Genomic DNA, 24,878 nt, shown 5'->3' on the forward strand with positions numbered 1-24,878 from the left:
TACCCTTCATCACTATATTTTTGTTGTTTTAATTATCACCAAATTATCTCCATGGATGTTTGTAAGCTTTCCTTAAACATTTTTCTTGAAACAAAAATGCATCTTAATTTCTTTTATGGAAGAAACTCCAATCGAACATTAAAATAAATATAAAAATATTGAAGAAAAGAACATCAAATTATTATAAGATTTTAATAAGAACTGCATCCACTACAGACAAAAATAAAACATCAGCACTTCACAGGAGTTTGGATTCCGGAATGGAAGAACGGTTGTCATGTTTTCCGAAACAAACACATCTTAAGTTTTGTTGTTGACGGAGGTTGATGAAGGACAAAGTTTAAGGATTCTGACGTAGGAGGATGCGAAAGTGGTGATGGCAGCGGCGGTGCGGCGTTGAAGAGCTGGGATGGAACCATTGAGCCAAGAAAGAGATGCTGCGTGATTCTAAGTTGAGTTGGGGAGAGAGCAAGATTAACAAAATATTAATTAATAATGAAGTGTGAATTACATATTTGTCCTTCAACTTTACTTGTTTTTAAAAAGGAAGGTTGTGGTTTTTTAGTCCAAACAAGAAGGTGTTCAATGCTAAAACACACCTTCATCAAAATTGGTGGGTGTGTTGTAGCATTACCCTATATATATATATATATATATATATATATATAGACACACACACGAATCAATTATAGAGATAATATATAATCTTTCTTTCATACATGAAGAATTACATGTTCGAATCATCGTCCCCAACAAATTAATTTTTTTACCGTTTTCTACCGTCTAAGGACTTGCAATTTATTCTATTTATATTATTAAAAATGTAAATTCAACGTGAGATTTATTTATAAAAGTATTCGGTAACAAAAGTTATTGAATAATGCAATAGTACCTAGATATTACAGCAGTGATATGGAGCCCTTATAGGTAGACCACCATAGGTGGCAATATACCTTGTACAACCTTTGTGTGTGACAATATCATTAATAATAAAAAAGGGTTAACATGTCTTTACTTCCTGTAATTTGTGCGAGTTCCAGTTTATCCCCTATAAAAAAAATTGTTTAGATTCCAACCTTGAAAAATCAAGATTTTCCAAAAAACACCCTGACCCCATCTGACTCACTTTAGACGCTGACGTGACATACATCTGTGTAATTAATTTATTTTTATTTTTTTAAAACCTGACACGTGTGTAATGGTTTTAAACATTATCAAAAATATTTAAAAATTAAAACAAATTCTGGAAAAATTAATAAAAATTCTGGGAAAATAAAAAATTCTTAAAAAATAAAAAATTCCAGGAAAATAAAAAAAAATCTGGAAAAATGAGAAAAATTCATATTATTTCGAAAGTAAGAAGTTTTATTTTATAAAAAAATGAAAAATTTTGTAACTTAAAATTTTAAGATTTTTCTTTTGAAATGAAAAAGTTCGTTTATTTATTTTTTATACAAAAAATAAAAATATTTTTGAATATTAATATCATGATTTGTAAGGGTTTGTTATTCAACAGTATAACTTGACTTATATACCGATTTCAACCAATATCAATATCCACTTTTTTTTTTGATAAGCAAGGAGATAGGACAGGCTTCAGGAGACAACATCGACATCCCAACTAGGTTGGCACCCCGAGTTGCCGCCATCCTAAGTCGCCTACCTCAAAAAAATTTATTAAATAAAGGGGGAAAAATATATACAAAAAGTGGGGGGGACTAGGCCAAAACCCACCAGAACAAGAAGAAACAGAAAAAAAAAAATAGACAAAAAAGAACAAACAACCCAAAACAAAGATTCAAGGAAATCTATAATTGGGTAACCCACATCTGTCTCTAAAAAAGTCCATCTTCACTGCGTCCGGAAGAGAATCAAGCCAAATCTCTCCAACTATATTGTGCCCCAAAGCTGCCAATTTATCAGCGCAACAATTTCCTTCGCGGAAAATATGAGAAGAAATTACATGAATCCCAAGGTTGCAAGCATTATGCCATATGTTTCTTAACATAACCGGGGCCAACGAAGAGTTAGAGAAAGTCAAAAGAGCACTAGTGGAATCACTTTCAAGCCATAGATGTCTCCAACCATTACGGGCAGCATATTCAATAGCGGAGATAATACCATGAACTTCCGCGTAGAAAACAGAATGTTGACCAACGTTAAAATAGAAAGCACCACGGAAAGTACCCAAATGATCACGGAACAGCCCTCCACAGGCCGCAACACCTCCTCTCACAGAACCATTTGTATTTACCTTCAACCACGGTGAAGTCGGAGTCTTCCACACAACCTGGATAATTTCTTTCACTCTTCGACAGTTTGGAGAAACCGCCAAAGAATCAAGAAGAGAGAAGTCAGAATGCAAACACTTACCTTTCGAAACATTCCCAGACATAGCAGTAAAAGCATGGATACGAATTTTAGAAGCATGTAAGGTTGGCTTAACATTAGAAAACCGAACAGAATTTCTAACCCACCAAATTGTGTGAAGCGTATGCAATATTGCAGCAAGAAAAATGTCTGAAACCTGAGAAGAACACCTGATCGGCCGACAAGATAGAAGAGAATCCACTATATAAACATTGATAGCACAATTTAGAATACCACCTATCCAGTTCCAGAGTTGCATTGCATACGAACACCGAAGAAAAAGATGATCGGAAGATTCGTCAGTAGCTAAACATAAGCTGCAAACTGACACGACAATGCAGCCACGGAGTCTAAGGTTTTCATCCGTAGGCATCTTCCCATGACGGAGCCTCCAATAAATACAAGAATGAGAAGGAGGAACAACTGATCTCCATATAAATTCCGCCCAAGGCAACACAGTGACTCTTGGCCGAAGGAAAGAAAGAGCAAGCTTCGAAGTAAGAACACCATCTTGTGCATGTTTCCATACCAACACATCAGGCAGCTAACCTGTAGGCAAAACCATATCATCCAAGCGTTCCTTTATGTCCCCTAACTCTCTGAAAGCCGCAGGCAACTCCCAGCCACCATTGACTATAACTTACGACACCGTTCCGCGAACATGTCTATGTAACGCGGGGTCTAAGTGAATCAAGTTTACCAAAGGTTCACCTAACCAATTATCTGTCCAAAACTGAATATTCTCTCCCGTTCCTACAATCCACAATTAGTTTTCCATAGCCGTGCCAATGTGAACTTTGATACCCGACCAAACTGACGATTTGAAATGATGATTGATCGGTATACCATTAGAGAAGAAGCGCCTTTTGAAAAGGGTAGACCATTGCGACTCCTTTGCCAAAAGCTCCCAAGCCAACTTCAGAATAGACACTTCATTAATCAAAGGGTAGGCTTTAAATAAAGACCCCCTTCAGACCAAGATCGACACATCACACTCCACGGAACCGTGCAAACTTTTCTGGAAAGAACATCACCGCTCCAAATAAATTTTTTGATCCAAGAGTCAAATAAACGGAGCAGGCGTCTTGGCCAAAAATAAACATGAAAAGAATAGACCAGCATGCCATGAATAATAGATTTCACCAATTGAACCCTGCCCATAATGGAAAGAACGGAACCCTTCCAAGTCGATAATTTATTACGAATTTTGTCCGTAATCATTCTGAAGTGAATTACCTTTGGTTTACCTTTGAAAATAGGACAACCAAGATACAAGAAAGGAAGTGTACCAACACTAAAACCCAACATATTTGCAATCATATTTATTCGAGTTACAGACATTGAACCTGTGAAAAACCGGCTCTTTGAATTGTTCACCATCTGCCCAGAGACTGCTGAATATTTTGAAAATATACTCATAAGCTCTCGAATGTTACTTTTCAAACCTGTGCAAAAAATCATAATATCATCAACATATAGCACGTGTGTCGGAAAAGAAGTACCATGACAATAGGACATAGGAGTAAGCCGCCCCCTACCAACCGAACCCAATATAGCCCTGCTAAGAACCTCCTCTGCCAAACAAAATAAAAGAGGAGAAAGAGGATCTCCTTGACGAACCCCACGGGAGCAAGCAAAGAACCCTACCGCCTTACCATTAACCAAAATAGATAAATGAGCAGAATTTAGAATGGTAAGGATCCAATCAATGAAAGTTGATGAAAAGCCAAAGTTACTCAAGACCATCACCAAAAAATTCCAATCTAGAGTATCAAAAGCCTTGGAAATGTCGACTTTTAGAGCAATATTCCCGCCGTATTGATTTTCGTCAAGAGAATTGATCGCTTCCGAAGCAAGAATAACACAATCAGAAATATTACGCTCGAACAAAACCCCTTTGCTCACAAGAAATGATCCGAGAAGTTATACCAGCCAGCCTGTCCGCCATTATCTTGGTAATAATTTTGAAATGGAAATTAGCAAGTGCAATAGGACGGTAATCTCCCATAGCTTTTGCCCTAGGAGCTTTTGGAATTAACACAATCAAACTGGAATTAATATTATTTGGCAACAAACCACTTCGAAAGAATTCTTGGACAGATTGCACCACATCGTTTCCAACAATATCCCAATAAGATTGATAAAAATGTCCACCAAACTCTTCCGGACCCGGTGCCCCATCACCATTGAGAGCAAAAACCGTGTCTTTGATCTCCGTACTCAAAGGAAAATGCAGCAACATTTGGTTGTCTACATCCGTCACAAGAGAAGGAATTGTTTCATCAACCAAAGTATTTTGTGCACAGTTATTCTCCATGCCAAATAATGCTTGAAAATAAGAGAGAATATGCATTTCTATCGCTGTTGGGTCAATAATAATATTATCACCATCCTGCAAAAAAGAAATAGATTTCTTGGCTGCCCGGATTTTAGAAATTCTGTGAAAATAGGTAGTGTTGCGGTCACCATGAAGAAAATGTTGGTTCCGAGATTTTTCTTTCCATAATTCCTCCTGAAAATTCAACGCTTTTGTTAAAAGAAGTTGAGCCTCTAGATCCTGTCTATACAGCTCATCAGAATACCCTTCAGAGTCAATCAATTGCTGAATGCGATTCACTTCATCCATGGCTAGTCGCACTTGTCTGTCGACATCCCCAAACACCGTTCTATTCCAAACTTTAAAAGCATTTTCAAGTTTCGTAATTTAGATTGGAACCGAACCATACCTTGACCACGAACACCTTTAGACCAGCTATCTAACACTAATTTACGGCAATCACTGTGCAAGGACCAGACCTTAAAAAATTTGAATGGAGAAGCATGGCTGACCGAAGAAAAATTAACCGAAAGCAGAAGTGGGTTATGGTCGGATTGATGACGCACCAAGGCTGAACAGGTAGAACTACGCCAAAAATCTATCCAATCTTCATTACAAACAGCCCTATGAAGACGGAGAGCAATATTTTCAGAACCAAATCTACCATTTGTCCATGTTAAAAATGATCCCAATGTTGGCAAATGAGACAAAAAATTCGCGTTAGTCCAATTCAAAAAATCTTCACACGACAAAGATGGTGGGAGACACCTTCCTCTTTTCTCATGAGCACCTAGCACCGCATTGAAATCACCTATGAAAATCCACGGCCCTTGAAAACATCCTTGAAGGTGAGTAAGATCAGCCCAAAGATGTCTACGATTTATGTAATATGTGCTAGCATAAACAGCAGCTATATAAACCTTTGATTGAAAGCAAGAGACCTCCAAGGCTATGCATTGATCAGACACAAAAATTACCATAGCCGTTACATCATTCCCCCAAAGCGCCCAAAGATTCGGCAATAAAGAGCCTCTATTATTAATGCAATATTTAGTAACACCAATTGTCGGCCAATACCAAGCAGGAATATTTAAAAAATTAATCTTTGGCTCCGCAATAAAAATAAACAATGGTTTGTGAGTCACATAAAAAAATTTCAAAGCAATTCGAGCATCGGAGTTACCGATACCTCTAATATTCCAAAAGAGCAGATTCATTGAGCAGGCGGCTGAGTATCACCCCGTGTCCGGGATTGTGTGGGCTGCTTTGTTAAAACATTCTGCATTTTAATTTTTTGCTTCTGATTTCGAGTAAGAACAGGCAACAAACCAGCAGCTGCTTCAGCTGCTGCCCTCGCATCATACTCACGTGCTCTTTCCCACAATTCCACACCAAGCAGAATATTTTTGCTAGGATGAACCTCTTGTCGTTGTGGAATAACACCCTGCTGTTCCGGTGCCGAAGGCATGTCTACCTCAATTACATTTAAGGTTGCGGTTGATAAAGGCTGTGCACTAGCATCTACAACATCTATACCATCCATCGACCATCAAAATTCACAGTTGTAACAATCGGTGGATCTGTAATATGAGAATCATGATGGCCATAGGAATCATCCTCTACCTCATGCATGTCTTCATGCTCAACAGGGGATGGTCTTGGAACATTCTCACGAGCACCCTTAGGACTCACCTCTAGCTCCCTTGGGCTCACATGATCATGTTCCACACCAACCTGAAGTGGTTCAGAAACATCATCGATCGTGGGGATCTCCAACTCCTCCCACGATGTCTGAGTTGTCTGTTCCACCCCTTGGGACCGTATGTCCTCACGCCCAGGAGGGGATGAATGTGCATCACTCTCAATGAAACCATGGGGACTCTCCAACAGCTCCCTCTGAATCACATGATTGTGTTGTACATTATCCAGATGCGGATTGGTATCAGCAGTTACCACAGGGTTCTCCAACACCTCCCGCGATGTCTGGTGAGATCTCCCCACATCTACAAAATGCACGTCAAAGTGCTCAACAGGGGAAACTACCTTTTCCAACACCGGTACAGTCATAGCTGAATCATCAGTCGATATACGTCCAATACAATCAAAAACATTATGAAGTGGCAAGCTGAAAGAATTTGATGAGACTGATACCGGCACTACAGGCAATGGAACCAGAATTGTTTGAATGTGTGATTCGATAGGAATTGATGCAGTCTGAGATGTCTGAGATACTGGAACCATTGTCCTGGATGTTGTTGTAACCGTGGAGGTAATGGGAATCCACGCGCCATTTCCTCCTATGGCCGAAGTAGTTGTACCCCCATTCTTTGGTCTCGGGGGCGCCTCAGCATGTTCTTTAACCGGTTGTTTCCCTCGCTTAACCTGCTCTTTGTTGCTTTGTGGATGTAACCATCTGCACGTAGAGATATTATGTCCAATAGTGTAGCAATGATGACAGAACAGCGCCCACCGCTCATATTGTATTTCCACCATGAATGCAAAACCATCACGCTCCACAAGAACCTCATCATATGCCGTCTTCGATAAATCAATGTCCACCAATATTCGAGCATAATGACCAAAGGTTCTGTTTCTAGTTGGCCCATCAATATCAATAGGTGTTCCAACAGCACTAGCAATTTCCTTCAGAATTCGTTCCCGCCAATACTCTTGCGGAAGCTCCACCAAACGTATCCAAATCGAGGCATGAGTCTGCTTCTGCGTCTGGAATTTAAAGTCCTTTGTCCATTGTGAAAACCTCAATAGACCAGGCTTTAGATTGACGGTTCCTACAGCCCAAATTTTCTTTAGATCCTCCGTCAATTCGAAATGAAAATCATAGTACCCTTTACCAAGTGGCACCATTTTCCAAGCCGCTGCCGTTTTCCAAATTTTACCAATTTTAGCACTGAGATCACGTGCTGAGTAAGGCTTCTCCCCTTTGTTGAGGGTCAAACGAGCTCTTAAGACCTTCCTACAGTCTTCCAAACCCCTGTTGTATTCATCTTGTGAGATCTTAATGCTTAGGGCTTCACCTTTAATGCAAGGGGTAGGAAAAGGTCTGTCTTCCGTGACATTAGTCCCCGCAAGAGCTGCTGCGAAGGACTTCACTGGTGATGAAACAGGATGCACCATTGCTATAACCAAAGCTGAAGATGGCATAATCTCAGACACACAAGGCCACTGGAACTCGTATGCCATGAATGAGCTGATTGTTATCCACCAATACCGATCCTAATAATGGAACACACGTAATTCAACCTTTGTAATGCCTGATGGCATTAGCGCGGTTGCGCGATCCCAAAGTGAAGAACCAGTATAAGCGAATTATGTTACTTGAAACAATCAGCTGTGCCAAACGGAGACTGAAAGGAAAAAAAAACAGGTAGAAACGCAGCAGAAAACAGAAGGCAGAAGGGAAACGTAGTGCAATCCAAAATTCACCAGAGTTCCTAATAATGAGAAAAACGTTGATCAATCTTTGCAACACCGGGAGGCATCGTCACGATTGCGCGTTCTCAGAAGGTAGAAGCTCAATGATGAATCGAAATTGCACCAGTACCGTCAGCCAGATAAGCTCACCGGAACCCTAGCTCACCGGAATCCCATATCAATATCCACTGTATCATGTTATTCATCTAGATTATATTTTCGAATAAAATAAAATTCTAGAAATTAATTTTCAAAATAAAAAAAATTAGACAATTTTATATTTTCGAATTTTTTTATAATTTTAATTTAATTTGGAGTTTTAGAATTTTTTTGAAAAATTATATATACATTAATTTTTTCCAGAATTTTTTTAATTTAAAAAAAATCCGATTTTTTTTATATTTTTATAAATTTCGAAAAAAATCTGAATGTTTTTTCTATTTTTTTTTAAATTTAAAAAAAATCTGATTTGTTTTCGTTTTCAAAAAAAAATGATTTTTTTCTTCTGATTTTTAAAATGTTTGAAAATTAATTTTCAGATTTTTTTAAAAATAATTTTAAATCAAAAGTTAAATTAATTTTTTAAACTATTACACATATGTTAGGTTAAAAAAATTAAAATTAAAATAATTACACAGTAGCGTGCCACATCGGTGTCAGATGTGGTCAGGGGTGTTTTTTGGAGAATCTTCATTTTTCAAGGTTGGAATCTAAACAAAATATTTTTTTTGAACAAGCCAAAATGAGATATATTAACAAAAATTCTGCTCTCTAGCGCAAGGAGTGCCAAAAGAAGCAGAACAAAATTAGAGAAACCAATCCAGATACATCAAAACGGTGGAATTGATCAGACAATCCCCAAACAAACAATGGATTGCTGCCACCACATATGGTAACCAAAAGGAAAACTAACATTCTTAGCTTTCAACCAAGTAACTTGTACCTTTTCCAAAAGTTGTATAATTGATTTAAGGCTTAAATGCTCTTTTGGTCCCTTAACTATTTATTTGGTATCGCTTTGGTCCCTTAACTAAAAAAAAAGATTGTTTTGGTATTTTATCTTTATCTCTGTTACCTATTTTGGTCCCTTCCGTTAAATAAATTCAAAAAAACGTTAGGGTTCATGATCTTCATCATCAACAAAACACCAACCCAGATTTTGGGACCAAAACGATACCAAATAAATACTTAAGGGACCAAAAGAACATTTAAGTTTTTTTTTTTATCATCTTCTTCATCTTCCTTCATCATTCATCATCAAAACTCATATTCATCAATTAAATCCAGAAAAAAAAAACACAGAATTCATCATCATCTGCAGATTGAATGTTTGAGAAACAGGCAGATAATATGGGACAAAGTAGATAATATAAAGGATATGGAAGAAAGAAAAAAACACAGAATTCATCATCATCATCATCTGCCATGGATCTTTTCAAATCATTTTCTATGGGACAAAGTAGATAATATGAAGGATATGGAAGAAAGAAAAAAGGCAGATACGCATGGTGACATAGGTATGGAATTAGGGTTTAATAAATTTGGGGGAAATTGAAATTGAAATTGGTGAAAAGGTTTAGGAATTTGAAGGGTTTGATTTTGAAATTAGGATTGATTTTATGATGAATTTCAATTTCAAGGTTTGATTTTAGCTTTTCTGTTTTTTTTTTCCTTCTTCTGGGTTTTGTTGATGAATGATGAAGGAAGATGATAAAAAAAAACTTAAATGTTCTTTTGGTCCCTTAAGTATTTATTTGGTATCTGGAAAAAATTCTGAAAAAATAAAATTTCAAAATTTTCTGAAAAAAATTAAAATTCTGGAAAAATGAAATTTTCGAAATTTTAATGAAAAATTTTAATTAAAATTTTCTAAATTTTGATAAAAACTCTGGAAAAATTCTAATTAAAATTTTAATGAAAAATAAAAATTCTGAAAAAATTATGGAAAATATTTTAAAAAATTTCGAAATTTTCGAAAAAAATTAAAAAGATTAATCATTTTTAAAAACTGAAATTTTTGAAATTTTCATTAGTATTTCTTGAAATTTCGAAATTTTCATTAGTATATATGTCGAGCTTAGGTTTTTTCAGTGTATTTATTTCCAAAAAAATTTCCGGGAATTTTTGTGTATTTATAAACCGGGAATTTTTGTGTATTTACAAACCGAGAATAAGGGAAAAGATATGTGTATTTATAAACCGAGCTTAGGTTTTTTGTGTATTTTTCGAAATTTCAAAATTTTTATTACTATTTTTTCCGGGAATTTGTGTATTTATAAACCGGGAACTTTTATGTATTTATAAACCGATAATAAGGGAAAAAATACACTAAAAAAACCTAAGCTCGACATATATACTAATCAAAATTTTGAAAAATACTAATGAAAATTTCAAAAATTTTATTTTTTTAAAAATGATTAATCTTTTTAATTTTTTCGAAAATTTTGAATTTTTTTAAAATATTTTCCAGAATTTTTTCCAGAATATTTTTTATTTTCCAAAATTTTTTCATTAAGATTATTTTATTTTTTTAATCATTTTTTATTTTTATTAATTTTTCCAGAATTTTTAAATTTTTTCCGTATTTTTTCTGATTTTTTTCCAGAATTTTTAAATATTTTCCGTATTTTTTTCATTTTTATTAATTTTTCAATTTTCCAGAATTTTTTAATTTTAAAAAAAAAATCAAAAATGCCACGTGTACCCCAATAAAAAAATAAAAAATAAAAATAATTATACAGCCAGCGCGCCACGTCATCAGAAAAAGGTGACGTAGCGTGCCAGGTAGGAGATTCTGCTGACTCATTGGGGTCAGGGGGCAAACCTGAAGAATCTTCATTTTACGAGGACGGAATCTAATTTTTTTTTTTTACATGGGGCAAAACCAAAAGTCGCCTATATTACAGGGGGGTAAATGCCTATTAACCCTTAACTTTATTTGAAAACAGCCTTTGATTCTGTTCATTCCAAATGACCCAAATACAACAAAGCCATATCATGTGAAGGAATGAACGACGAGGAAAATAACCACCTGTAGAGAACCTGAATCGTTGACAATGATCCGTAACATTTTGGGGATCCACAGAATACACACCAGGCCAATTTTTCACATACTGCCAAAGGGAACCAAAAATAGGACAATGAATAATTAAGTGATCAGCTGATTCTAATTGCCTACACCTTGTAACACACAATTGGGAATCCAAAGAAATAATTTCACGACGCCTTAAGTTGTCCTTTGCTGGCCACCTATTGCGTAGTAAACGCCACGCACAAATAGAAACCTTCAAAGGAACGCTTTTATGCCAAACCGCGTCCGAGAAGTCATCATGAACGTGCATCTCCTACCCAATGAGCATTTGATACACACCACAAACAGTATAACCATCACCAACATTCGATAGCCAAATCCAAACATCAGGTCTAGAATCCTGAAAAGACACATTAGAAAGTAAAATCTTCATTTCCCCCACTAGCTCCTCCTCCCAATCCCATAACCTAGACCTCCACCTCCAGGCATTCCCATCTTCCCCCAACCCAAAGCTCCCATCTCTCCCACCGTCTTATCCTTATAAATGGACAAATCATACAATCTCCTAAATCTCTCCCTCAGCTTCATCGATCCAACCCAACAATCTGTCCAAAAGAACGTATCAAAGTCGTCCCCACACTTTTAGAAATATTATCTTCAAACCAATTCCCACCCTCGACACCTACATCGTCCTGGATTTTCACAATGTCACGGCACCACGCCGATCCCCTTCTACCTCCATCTCTAAGACAGCCTCCTTCCTCCTCGTAACGAGAAGACAAAACCTTAAACCACAGACCATCCCTATCCACTAAACACCTCCAGCACCACTTACCTAACAAAGCAATATTAAATTCTTTCAATCTTCTTAACCCCAAACCACCAACCTCCTTTCTCAAACAAATTGATTCCCAGTCAACCCATGCAATTTTCCAATTATCCTCACACCCACCCCAATTTTTTTAATTAAAATAGATTTAATGGAAGAGATTATACCTACGGGAGCTCTGAAAAAAGAATGGGCATAGACATGCAGAGAGGACAGGACGGACTTAAGGAGAATCAAGCAACCATCAAAAGACAAATTCTTACTTTTCCAATCATACAGCCTAGACTCTATTCTATCAATAACTGGTTCCCAAAAAGCCAAACGTCTAGCATCACCGCTAATGGGAAGACCAAGATACAAAAAAGGAATTTTCCCAATTTTGCAAGATAATACAGAAACGGCTTCACCCAACCATGACTCTTCAACATTTACACCTACCAACATGCTCATATGAAAATTTACCTTCAACCCAGACATGGCTTCGAATAACGTCAGAATCGCCTGCAAAGCTCTCACATTCGCCAACTCTAAGTACCAAGTAACAGTGTATCATCTGCGAATTGCAAGTGGGAGAGAACAGTAGCATTTTGCGCTCCCACATAGTACCCAGTAAACAAATTCTGATTCACCGCTTCAGACATCATAACATTCAACCCTTCTGCTGCTATAAGAAACAAAAAAGGGGATAGCGGTCACCTTGTCTCAATCCCTTTCTCAAAAGGAACTCGTCAGTTGGACAACCGTTAACCAAAATAGATGCGGTCGCAGTACACACACATTCCTTCATCCATTTGCGCCACAAAGTTGGAAAAGACATCCTTCCCATAACACTGTCCAGGTACCCCCAATCCACAGAGTCGTAAGCCTTCTCAAAATCGACTTTAAACAACAACTAATCTTTTTTCATCTTTACTGCCTCATCGACCTCCTCATTGGAAATAAGAATACCAACAAGGATTTGCATATCTTTTACAAAAGCTGACTGCGTTACTGAGATAACGGTACTCATAACTTTGCGCAAGCGATTAGCCAAAAATTTTACTAAAATTTTATACAAGCATCCCACCAATGCAATAGGACGAAAATCATTCAAGCGCTGAGGATTGTCAATCTTTGGAATAAGAGCTATGAATGTGCTATTTATTCCTTTAGATAGGCGCCCGTTTCGATAAAACTCTGAAACAAACCGCATAATATCATACTTCAAATTTGTCCAGAAATCTTTTATAAAGCCCAAATGAACACCATCCGGTCCAGGAATCTTGAAACTATCGCAGTCCCACACTGCTGCCTTCACCTCCTCCTCGTTAAACTGACAAGTTAAATACATATTAACCTTAATAAAAAAAATCAGTCAATTCCATATCACACAAAAAATTTAATAATGACAAAAAAATCAAAATTTTTGACGTACCCCTCTCTTTCAATTCATTCAATGGCTACTCTCTCTCTCTCTCTCTCTCTCTCTCTCTCTCTCTCTCTCTCACCATAGTTCCATTTTCTTCATTCCGCCACACCCTTGCCGCGCGATGCCGTCTCCGTCTCAATCTCTGACGATCTCTTTTCGATGTTCCTTTTTCAACTCAGGTATTTTCTTCTATATTCCTCTTGGCTGTTATATTTTGTGATTTATGTAAGGTCTTCACTTTTTGGGTGATATAATGTTCTTTGTTCCTCACTGAGATCTAATTTGAATTAGATTTAAGTATTTCCTTGAATATTCTAAATATCAATTGTTTCATCCATAAAGGCTAATTAAGTGATTTTATAGAAATATATATTCAATTTATCTTAGATTCTGGAAGATCTGAAGTTAATGGTGGTTGGAATATGATGTTATGAGTGTTTTATTAAGTGATAAAGTTTGTTTGCCAGTCTTTGAAGTTTGGGTTAGTTTCTTTGTTAATTCATAGTTTTCATAATGACTTTGTTAGACTCAATATAACTTTTGATTATTTATACATGGGATAGTTCAGTTAGCCAAATATATGATCTGTGTGGCCACATTTTTTCAGTTGTGTAACCACTATTATTCCAGAAATTAGAATTAGTTCGTCTTTAGACATGAAAAACTCGTAGCTATAAACGAAGTTGTTTATGGTTCGACATGGTTTTAGTGCAGTGATAAAATGTGACTCAGTGTTCGATTTGCCTAAAATGGGATTATTTATACATGGGAAAGTTCAGTTGGCCAAATATATGGTCTGTGTGACCACATGTTTTCAGTTGTTTGACCACTATTTTTCCAGAAATTAGAAATTGTCCGTCTTTAGGCGTGAAAAACTCGCAGCTTATAAAAGAAGTTGTTTATAGTTCGATAGACTTTTAGTCCAATGATAAAATGTGATTCAGTGTTCGATTCACCTAAAACGGGGATTGTTTATACCTGAGAAATATTAGTTAGCCAAATATATGGTATGTGTGACCACATTTTTTCAGTTGCGTGACCACTATTTTTTTCAGAAATTAGAACGTGTCCGTCTTTAGGCGTGAAAAACTCGCAGCTTATAAAATAAGTTGTTTATGGTTCGATAGACTTTTAGTTCAATGATAAAATGTGATTCAGTGTTCGATTCACCTAAAACTGGGATTATTTATACCCGAGAAATTTCAGTTAGCCGTGTATATGGTCTGTGTGACCACATTTTTTCAGTTGCTTGACCACTATTTTATCAGAAGTTAGAACTTGTTCGTCTTTAGGCGTGAAAAACTCGCTGCTTATAAAAGTTGTTTATGGTTCGATAGGCTTTTTGTCCAATGATAAAATGTGATTCTGTGTTCGATTCACCTAAAACGGGGATTGTTTATACCTGAGAAATTTCAGTTAGCCAAGTATATGGTTTGTGTGACCATATTTTTTCAGTTGCGTGACCACATTTTTTTCCCAAAAATTAGTACTTGTCCGTCTATAGGCGTGAAAAACTCGCAGCTTATAAAAGAAGTTGTTTGTGGTTCGACAGACTTTTAGTCCAATGATAAAATGTGATTTAGTGTTCGATTCACCTAAAACGAGGATTATTTATACCTGAGAAATTTCAATTAGTCGAGTATATGTTCTGTGTGACCACATTTTTTCAGTTGTGTGACAACTATTTTTTTCAAAAATTAGAACTTGTCCGTCTTTAGGCGTGAAAAACTCGCATCTTATAAAAGAAGTTGTTTATGGTTCGACATACTTTTAGTCCAATGATAAAATGTGATTCAATGTTTGATTCACCTGAAACATGGATTATTTATATACGTCAGAAATTTCAGTTAGCCAAGTATATGGTCTGTGTGACCACATTTTTTCAGTTGCGTGACCACTATTTTTTCAAAAATTAGAACTTGTCCGTCATTAGACGTGAAAATCTTGCAGGTTATAAAAGTAGTTTATTGTTGGACATGCTTTTAGTGGAGTGATAAAATGTGATTCAGTGTTCGATTCGCCTAAAACGGGATTATTTATATCTGGGAAAGTTAAGTTAGCCAAATATATGGTCTGTGTGACCATATTTTTCATAGTTTTCATAATGACTTTGTTATACTCAATTTAACTTGATGATTATGATGTTTATTGTTCTAGGAAAGGCTTGTTTTGGTTTGTTGCTAGCCTAAGAAAAGAACGTCATTCTAGCTTATGTTTGAAAACACATATGAGCCCAGGACAAACTTATGATACTAAATTATGCATTCTTCTTGTTAAGAAGATGACTGTCATACTTTGCACAATATGCGTTTTAAAAAGATTTATATGCTCAATCCCGCAATGCACGAATTAGAATTAATGGTGCATGTGAACTAAATTGTGAATTAAATGATTTGTGAACTAATACATTCTTCTTGTTAAGTAGTCCGAACAAGTTTGTTATTACGCCAAATATGGTATGTTAGTTGTGAACTATATTATTCAAGATTGCATTGGACACACCTTTATATATTTTTTTTCTTTATATAGTACAAATTCACTTGATAGACAATAAAAATTGCATCTGTTGTAGTCTTCTCAACCATTACACTATGATATGTGTCTTTGATGAATGTCAATTATTTTGTTTGATTTCATTAGTGTTTTGTGTTTTGTTAATGCCTTTCCTTATATGTCACCCTTGAAATTCTTGTTTATTACAATTACGTCTCATGCATGAATGTAAGTCGAAGTATATTACTAAAGTTAACGAGAAGCTTACGGAACTTCAAAGGTCTCAAATTCAGAAAACACCATTTATATGGTTATTGAGTTTGCCTAAGAAATTAAAAAAAATATGAAAATTTGCTTGAAGAATTGGTAGAAAGATGGGATGATAGGAGTGGGGGGTTTGTTATACAAGGTCAGATAATACGGTTTACAGCTTTAGATGTATGTTTTGCATTAGGACTTTATATAATAATTGAAAAGGTGAACTTCAAAAAAGACCCTACATCCACTACGAAAGCAATGTTTGATGATAAAGTCATCAATGTAAAAACAATTTATGCTAAATTTAATAATATGGATGGAGACGAAGATGTTGAGAAGTTTTGCCAACTTTATTTACTTGGCTTGTTGAGTTCTACTTTCCAAATTCAAGTGCTAAGGTTAGTGGTTTGTGCCTAAAAATGTTAGACAACTTGAACTCCATTGGGAGATACAATTGGGGTGTCGTTGTTTATGAAACTCTTGCCTGCAGTTTGAATCGAGCAGCGCCTCTTTTTTGTGAAGGAAAAAATACTTCAGGATTACATATTAAGGGATGCGCTCTTGTATTACAGGTACATTATTGTATGATCATTTTGTTGGAACAAAATGTGTTTAACAATGAACCTTAAAGAGTTTTGATGATAACAAGGTATTAAAAATTGTAAATTGGACTAGCTAATATTTGTTCAAGTGTACAGGACCATAATTATAAAGTTACATCATCATTGGTTCTGAATGAGCAAATAAAGAGCAAAGGAAACAACAAAAATTTGAAGCTTGGACGCTCCTGAAGGCAACTTGTTACTGAAGAGAAAAAGCGCTCCTGAAGTTAAGTCGCTTCTGAAGTAAGGATAGTGCTCCTGAAGACAAGAAGTCCAGAAGTCATATCATCAGAAGCTGCATCATCAGAAGCTGCAGAAGTCATATCATCAGAAGCTGCCTCATCAGAAGCTATTTCACCAGAAGCTGAATCTCAACTGGATTTGCAAAAGATTCAAGAATTGAAGAATTATCAATGCAAAAGCTGTCTATTGGATTCGAAAACACAAACAAAGGATTAGTGGAATTTTGCAACGGTCATTTCAAAGGTGTTTGAAGGCTTGTGCTTGCAATTTGGACGAAAGCGTTGACATTGTACTTTGTACGAATTGTACAACCACGTTCTCCACTACTCTGTTTTGTGTCCACGCTACAAGACAAGAAAACAGCTCCAGAATACGGTTACGCCTGCATAGATGTTCCTTTGGATAAGGAATGGTTTTCAAATTTGTTCTTCATAGGACAACAACCAAATCAGGCAAAAGATCATTGGTGAAAGATCAAGCTTCAACAACGACTCTTTGGTGTGCTGGCAATTTCACAACGTCTCTTTCACACCTCTATATAAAGGAGTGAAGACCTAGAGATTTGGTAATGCATGAACGCTAAACGAAAGACTCATAACATTTTTACAAGTACCAAACCTCTGCTGAAATTGTTCTGCATTCACTTAGAATTTCTTTGTCTTATAGTCATATCTTAGAAATTCTTAAGTCCATTGAGTCTGTATCTGATTTGTATTGTGAGCACCTCTGATTGTATATCAAGTGTTCAACCTTAAACAATTTTCTGTGTAATTTTGTTTAGTTAGGAAGTCTCTTGCTTGTGTGCTTGAGCAAAGGAAGTCTCTTGCTTGTGTGCTTGAGCAAAGGAAGTCTCTTGCTTGTGTGCTTGAGCAATTGTAATCAGATATTACTCTTAGTGAAATCTCCTTGGAAGTGCAAGGGGGACTGGACTACTTCCGGATTGTGGAAGGAACCAGTATAATTGCTTTGTGTCGTTCTTCTTCTCTCTCTCTGTTTTTTCCGCTGCATTTAGATTCTGATCATCACTTCAGAAGCTGTCTCACTTAGCTTCTGATCAGTGTATTCAGTTGTTTAGGAGAAACGAAGAATTTTTCAAAACACAATTCAACCCCCCCTTCTTGTGTTTTTCTCACCTTCAATTGGTATCTAGAGCCTTGGTCTGTTGTGTAACACTTAACCGTGCAACAGTCAAAGATCTGAGAAAAACATGACTACTCCTCCTCCTAATGGTTCTGGTTCTAGTGATACTAGCTATAAAAATGTCTCACATGATTATAGTGATAGTAAGAAAACTAGTGTTGGAAAAGTTCCAAAGTTCAATGGAGATGCTGAAGAGTTCTCTTGGTGGAAGACCAATTTTTACAGTTACATCATGAGCCTAGATGAAGAATTATGGGATATTCTGGAAGATGGTGTTGGTGATTTAGTCCTTGATGAAGAAGGAGCTGCTGTGGATAGAAAGAAACATACTCCAGAACTGAGGAAACTCTACAAGAAGCATCATATTATCAGAGGAGCTCTTGTCACTGCCATACCCAAAGCGGAGTACATGAAAATGAGTGACAAATCCACTGCTAAAGCTATGTTTGCTTCTCTCTGTTCAAATTATGAAGGGAGCAAGAAGGTCAAAGAAGCAAAGGCTCTTCTGCTTGTACATCAGTATGAGTAATTCAAGATGAAGGATGATGAAACTATTGAGGAGATGTACTCAAGGTTTCAAACCTTAGTTTCTGGGCTACAGATTCTAAAGAAGAGATATGTTGCTTCTGATCATGTAAGCAAGATTCTCAGAAGCTTACCTGCCAGATGGAGACCGAAGGTGACTGCCATTGAGGAAGCTAAAGATTTAAACACTTTAAGTGTCGAAGATCTTGTTAGTTCTCTCAAAGTTCATGAGTTAAGTCTTAATGAACATGAGTCTACTAAGAAGAGTAAATCAATAGCTCTTCCATCCAAAGGCAAGTCATCAAAAGCTCTCAGAGTGGTTGAATCTGAAGAGGAAGAACAGTCAAGTTCAGATTCTGAACCAGATGCTGCTGAAATGGCCATGCTCTCAAACAGACTTCAATATCTGGCCAAGAAGAACAGAAAGTTTCTCGCCAAAAGGGGTAACTCCAGAAGCTCAAGGAAAGAAGATCAGAAGGGATGCTTCAACTGTAAGAAGCCTGGACACTTCATTGCTGAATGCCCTGATCTTCAAAGAGAAAAGTCAAAGGACAAATCAAAGAGGTCTACATTCAAACCAAGCAAATTCAAGAAGCAGATTAAGCAGAGTTTAATGGCAACCTGGGATGATTTGGGTAGTGAATCTGGATCTGATAAAGAGGAAGCTGATGAAGATGCAAAGGTAGCTGTTGGGTTGGTAGCAACAACAACTTCAGAAGCTGGATCAGATTCAGACTCAGAAGATGAAAACGAAGTATATTCCAAAATTCCCAGAAATGAACTTGTTGAGTCACTTAAAGAACTTCTTACACATTTTGAAGTAAGAACCAATGAGTTGAAGGATTTAAAAGAAAAATATGCTGATTTGGTACAACAGCAAAAATCAACTCTATTGGATCTGAAAGCTTCTGAACAAGGACTTAGGGGTTTTGACTTCATGTGTAAAACATATGAAGATCAGCTCAGGTTCTTATGTCAGAAGCTACAAGAAAAGTGTAATGAAAAACCTTTAAGTAATCATGAAATTGCTCTTGAATATTTCATTATATCTGGCATTGACAGAAGCAGAGTAGCTTCTATGATTTATAGCATTTACAAGAACAATGGCAGAGGAATTGGTTTTCCAGAGGTGAAACTTGAGAAAACCAATCTAAAGTCTTGTTGTGAATGCATCAAGGAAGGTCTGAAAACATTCTTTGTACCAGAAGGGGCTGAGTTGGAAACTGTTGTTCAATCAGAACCTGAAGCTTCTAGTTCTAAGGCTAAGGTTATTTCAAAGCCAAAGAACTCTAAGTCAAAGGCTATGGTCAAATCTGATTCCAAGACTTCAAAGGTTAGGATCCTCAAAAGATCAGAACCTATTCCTCAGAGTCTGGTGAAACCAAAATCTGGGGTTCTGAAGTCTAAGTTTCAGAAGAAGACAGTTACTGCTTCTGAAGTACCAAAACCTAAGGTGATGGTTAATCAGAAGCAACCCAACTCACAGCACAAGGTACAAGAAGTGAAGAGTAAAGCCTTAAGTACTAACCTTCCAGGACCCATAGAACAATGGGTACCTAAAACTAAAAATGTCAATGATGCAGGTATGTCTAAGAGCTGTGCCAAAGCAAAGATCATGGTACCTAGACAGCGGTTGCTCAAGACACATGACAGGAGACAAGTCCATGTTCCTCAGCCTAACAATGAAAGAGGGAGGAAATGTGAAATTTGGAGGCAACCAGTCAGGCAAGATCATAGGTACAGGAACTATTGGTAATTCCTCTACCTCAATTAATAATGTATGGTTGGTAGATGGTCTTGAACATAACCTTTTGAGCATTAGTCAATTTTGTGATAATGGTTATGATGTGCTTTTTGAAAAACCCAACTGTACAGTAATCAACAAGGAAGACAAATCCATTGTGTTCAAGGGAAAGAGAGTTGACAATGTCTATAAAATCAATTTTTCTGAACTGGCTGATCAGAAGGTGATTTGCCTACTATCAGTGAATGATAAGAAATGGATGTGGCACAGAAGGTTGGGACATGCTAACTGGAGGTTAATCTCTAAGCTTAGTAAGTTACAACTTGTGAAAGGGCTACCAAACATTGACTATCATTCAGATGCACTCTGTGGTGCATGTCAGAGAGGGAAAATTGTGAAATCATCTTTTAAAACCAAAGACATTGTTTCAACCTCAAGACCTTTAGAATTACTCCATATTGATTTATTTGAACCAGTGAGTACTGCATCCTTATATGGAAGTAGATATGGATTAGTCATTGTTGATGATTACAGCAGATGGACTTGGGTGAAATTCATAAAGAGTAAAGATGTTGCGTGTGATGTATTCAGTAGCTTCTGCACTCAAATTCAATCTGAAAAAGAATCAAAAATTTTGAAAATCAGAAGTGATCATGGTGGAGAATTTGAAAATGAGCCATTTGAAGCTTTTTGTGAAAAACATGGAATTTTCCATGAATTCTCTTCTTCTAGAACACCACAACAAAATGGGGTTGTAGAGAGAAAGAATAGAACTTTACAAGAAATGGCCAGAACCATGATTCATGAAAACAATTTACAAAAACATTTTTGGGCAAAAGCAGTGAATACAGCATGCTATGTTCAAAACAGGATCTATCTTAGACCTATTTTGGAGAAAACAACATATGAACTCTTTAAAGGAAGAAAACCCAATATCTCTTACTTTCATCAATTTGGATGTACATGTTACATTCTGAACAACAAGCTCTACCTAAAGAAATTTGATGCCAAGGCCCAAAGAGGAATCTTTTTAGGTTACTCTGAAAGGTCAAAGGCATACAGAGTGTATAATTCAGAAACACTTTGTGTTGAAGAATCTATGCACGTTAAATTTGATGACAAGGAGCTTGAAGTTAAAACTTCAAAGCAAGGTGAAAGTTCTGCAGAGATACTGTAACACCCCGAAAATTAGATGTAATGATTTAATGAAGTTAATTAGAAGAATTCTTTATTTCTTTTTATAATAATGGTGTTATGATGCTAGAATATTATGTTAGCTATGAAGAAATAGACATATGATGATTAATGACGTGCTATAAGGATTATTATGATGAAAGGGAAAATAAATAAAGTAATGTAGAGGCGGGAGGTGTAGAATAGAAGTTTTAATTAAGTGGGGGAGGGAGAAGTAAAAATAATATAAAATAGAATGACAGGAATAATATTATGAGGTTAGCCCATATATAAATAGAGAATTAACAATCAAGGTTGTCACTTTGCTGAAACATAGAAGCAAGAGAAGAATTGAGAAGAGGAGGAGAAAACCCTAGTTTTGGAGAAGAGAGTCGGAAAGCTGTGACTTCGAAGATTCGAGGTAAGGGGGAGATTCCTCTCACTTTAGGGTGTTTAATCTATGATGGGGGTAACTTTATTTAGTATGATGTGTTATTTTAATATGATTTATGATGGAATTATGGTGATGAATAAAGGTTGTGATGTTGTTGAACGAATAGAATTGATGGAGATTAATTTAGGGTTTATAAATTGAAATTTTTTATCTTGAAAGAGTAGGTAATCTAATAAGATAATGGAAAAGTTAGTGTCTAGATGATAGGATAATCCCTAGGATGATTATCGGAAGTAGTTTTGAGGTTGGAATCATGGGATTGGATGAGATGTCGGTGAGTTAAGAATTAGGGTTTTGAGGTTGTTATAGATTGTCGATTGAATAGAAGTTTGTTAAAATCAGGTCCAGATGATGTACAGTTCATAGATTAATCATATAACAATGTTCTAATCAGTATTTTGGATTTTGGGTAGATGAATTCGGGTTTTTCGTGTGAAATATTGATGTTTAAGCGTTTTTGCAAATAAGTGACTAAGTGAGGTTCTGGAAAACGATTTTGGGGTGGTTTAAACTTGAATTTTTCTATAGAATATGATAGAGCTTAGTGTCAGGAGCGTTTAGGCGAAAACGGCATCGAAAACGGATTAACGGTTTGGGTTTTACGCGCGAAAACGTGAAAGGTAGAAAATCTGATGTTGTCTGTCGAACTATGAACGTGCCACGATGGGAGGCCAACGTGCCACGATTTTTCCAGAAACGAAACCATTTTTAGGCTGCCCAAACGTGCCACGATGGTACCTCAACGTGCCACGATGTTGTGTTGACTTAGACTATTTTTGACCTATTTTTACGCCTCTAAAGGGTTCCTAAGATGTATAGTAAGGTCCCAAATCAATAAAATTAGATGCGAAGAGTTTAAATAAGGGTTATAAGAGTAGTTTCATAAGACATAACGAATTTAAAACAATATGAGTATCAAAAGTGTTAGAGAAGAACTAAGGTAAGGATATGAGTTATTCGACGACCGTAGTGATAGGAAATATTTGGTTAGCCTTAACCGTAATTTGGTGAGAGGGAGACATGACTATTATAAGGGAGAATACGGAAGGATAGTTTGTGGTAGTAGTCAATTAAAAATTAATTCCCAATGTAATGGTAAGAGTCGTACACTATTAAATCTAAATGAGGGAGTATGCTTAAGTGTCATTAGGATTGATTATCTCAAAAATCAAAAAGAGATTAGGTAGTGGAACGATGAAGGACTTAGAAGCAAAGTAGATAGAGTTGGGAGAGGGTAACTCAAGAACTAATGAAGATGAAAATAGTAGTAATTTAGGATAAAGGATAGATGCAACGACGAGACTATATGAAGAGTAGAAGCTAGGGTAAATTAAAGAGACACGATGGTAAAGGATTAAGGTAATAAATGACGTTAACGGTGTGGCAAAGTATGAAGTAAGGTACGAGATATGAATGGGTTGAAGAAGTGAAAAGACGATGATAAGAGGGAATGATAGAGTAGGTGGCTATGCGTAATTGATGAGGGTAAACATAATCGCCTTAAATAATAATGAGCTTAGGAAGGTTGTTAGGTTTTAGTGAGTAAGAGTTAATATAAGCGGTAATGTTAAAGAGTTGATGAGGTGTATATAAACGAGGAGAAGGATATGTGGGTTAAATGAACAGACAAGATGAAAGTTGAAGTGTGTCACAGGGAGTAAAATATGTAGAATGAAAATTAAACTAATGGTGGGTGTAAGATTTAGATATGATGTGAATATGACAAAATCATGAGTTAGACATAGGTAGACGAATATATGGTGTAAAATGATGATGAGTTGATAATGACGTAAGATGATGATGTAAAATGATGTTATGATTATTAAAGACGAATGATGTAAAATGATGTATGACGAATGACATACTTGTTTTCTAATAACAAGCAATATGACGAGTAACTATGATGTAAAGATGATGATATGTTGTTTATGTGTCTTCTAAATGATGTTTTGGTGGGTCTTCATGCATCATATCATACTGCATAATGACGAATGACGAATGACGAATGACGGATGTAAGTTCAGTAACACACCTCTGACTTACATTATTATGACGATAGGATCCGGTACCGGCATGCATGTAGGTCTAGGAATGAATTATGTTGCATATAGGTCATGTTAGGTGAACTTTGATATGTGCTAATGATGTGAATGTGATATGTGTGTTAAAGGTGTGCATAAGATGTATGTGTTAATGATGTATATGAAATGAATTGTATGAATATTATGATGAATGATTGGTGATGGTATGATGAATGATTGATGATGATTAGAGGAAGTACCGATGAAGATATGATTATCTACTTTATTATTCATGTATCCCAATATATGTTATGATGTGAATTCTCACCCCTTTGTTGTTGTTTGTGTATTTTGGTGTCTGTACCCTTGGGGTACAGATATTCAGGACGAGGAGCTTTAGAATTGCGAGATGCTTAGAAGGTGGTGATGGGGACATACTCCTGTAGCTATTATTTGGGATATTAAGTAGTCGAATAAATACGTGCTCTGATATGTAACACTGGGGTTGGGTTAAACGTTGAATGTCCTTAAATTATGAAGTTTAAGCACTATGATGTTTTAAGCTGTATTTCCTAAATAATGTTAAAGACAAGGCATTTATAATTATGAAATTTTATGAAGTATCTTCCGCTATTGTATTTGATTCTCTATTATTTTATTATGTGAAAGATGAATTAATGTGTGTGACATCCTTTTTTGTTAAAACCATGACTATTATTATATAAAATGACCGTCGGGAATTAGGGTGTTACAGATATAGGTTCCTGAGGCTACTCCAGAACCTGATCAGATAGCTGAATCTGAAGATAGTCCAGAAGCTGAATCCACATCAGAAGCG

The 24,878-nt window shown here is 36.2% G+C and overlaps 1 protein-coding gene and 1 pseudogene across 1 annotated transcript; one reads left to right on the top strand and one right to left on the bottom strand.

Moving 5' to 3' along the window:
• Window positions 1–1,798: 1,798 nt before the first annotated feature.
• On the bottom strand, window positions 1,799–5,667 carry LOC146929972 (uncharacterized). The gene is made up of 7 exons (XM_085707448.1): window positions 5,097–5,667; window positions 4,300–5,046; window positions 3,873–4,214; window positions 3,607–3,815; window positions 3,217–3,286; window positions 3,071–3,123; window positions 1,799–2,914 (listed from the first exon to the last, which is right to left on the bottom strand). Exons 1-7 carry the CDS (start codon window positions 5,665–5,667, stop codon window positions 1,799–1,801), a joined length of 3,108 nt encoding a protein of 1,035 aa, XP_085563574.1.
• A 10,377-nt stretch (window positions 5,668–16,044) lies between these two features.
• On the top strand, window positions 16,045–16,767 carry LOC146929973 (uncharacterized; annotated as a pseudogene).
• The last annotated feature ends 8,111 nt before the right edge of the window (window positions 16,768–24,878 follow it).

This window comes from Medicago sativa, chromosome 4 (assembly GCF_051527215.1).
Source record: "Medicago sativa cultivar Bolivia chromosome 4, Bolivia_mono, whole genome shotgun sequence".
NCBI lineage: Eukaryota > Viridiplantae > Streptophyta > Magnoliopsida > Fabales > Fabaceae > Medicago > Medicago sativa.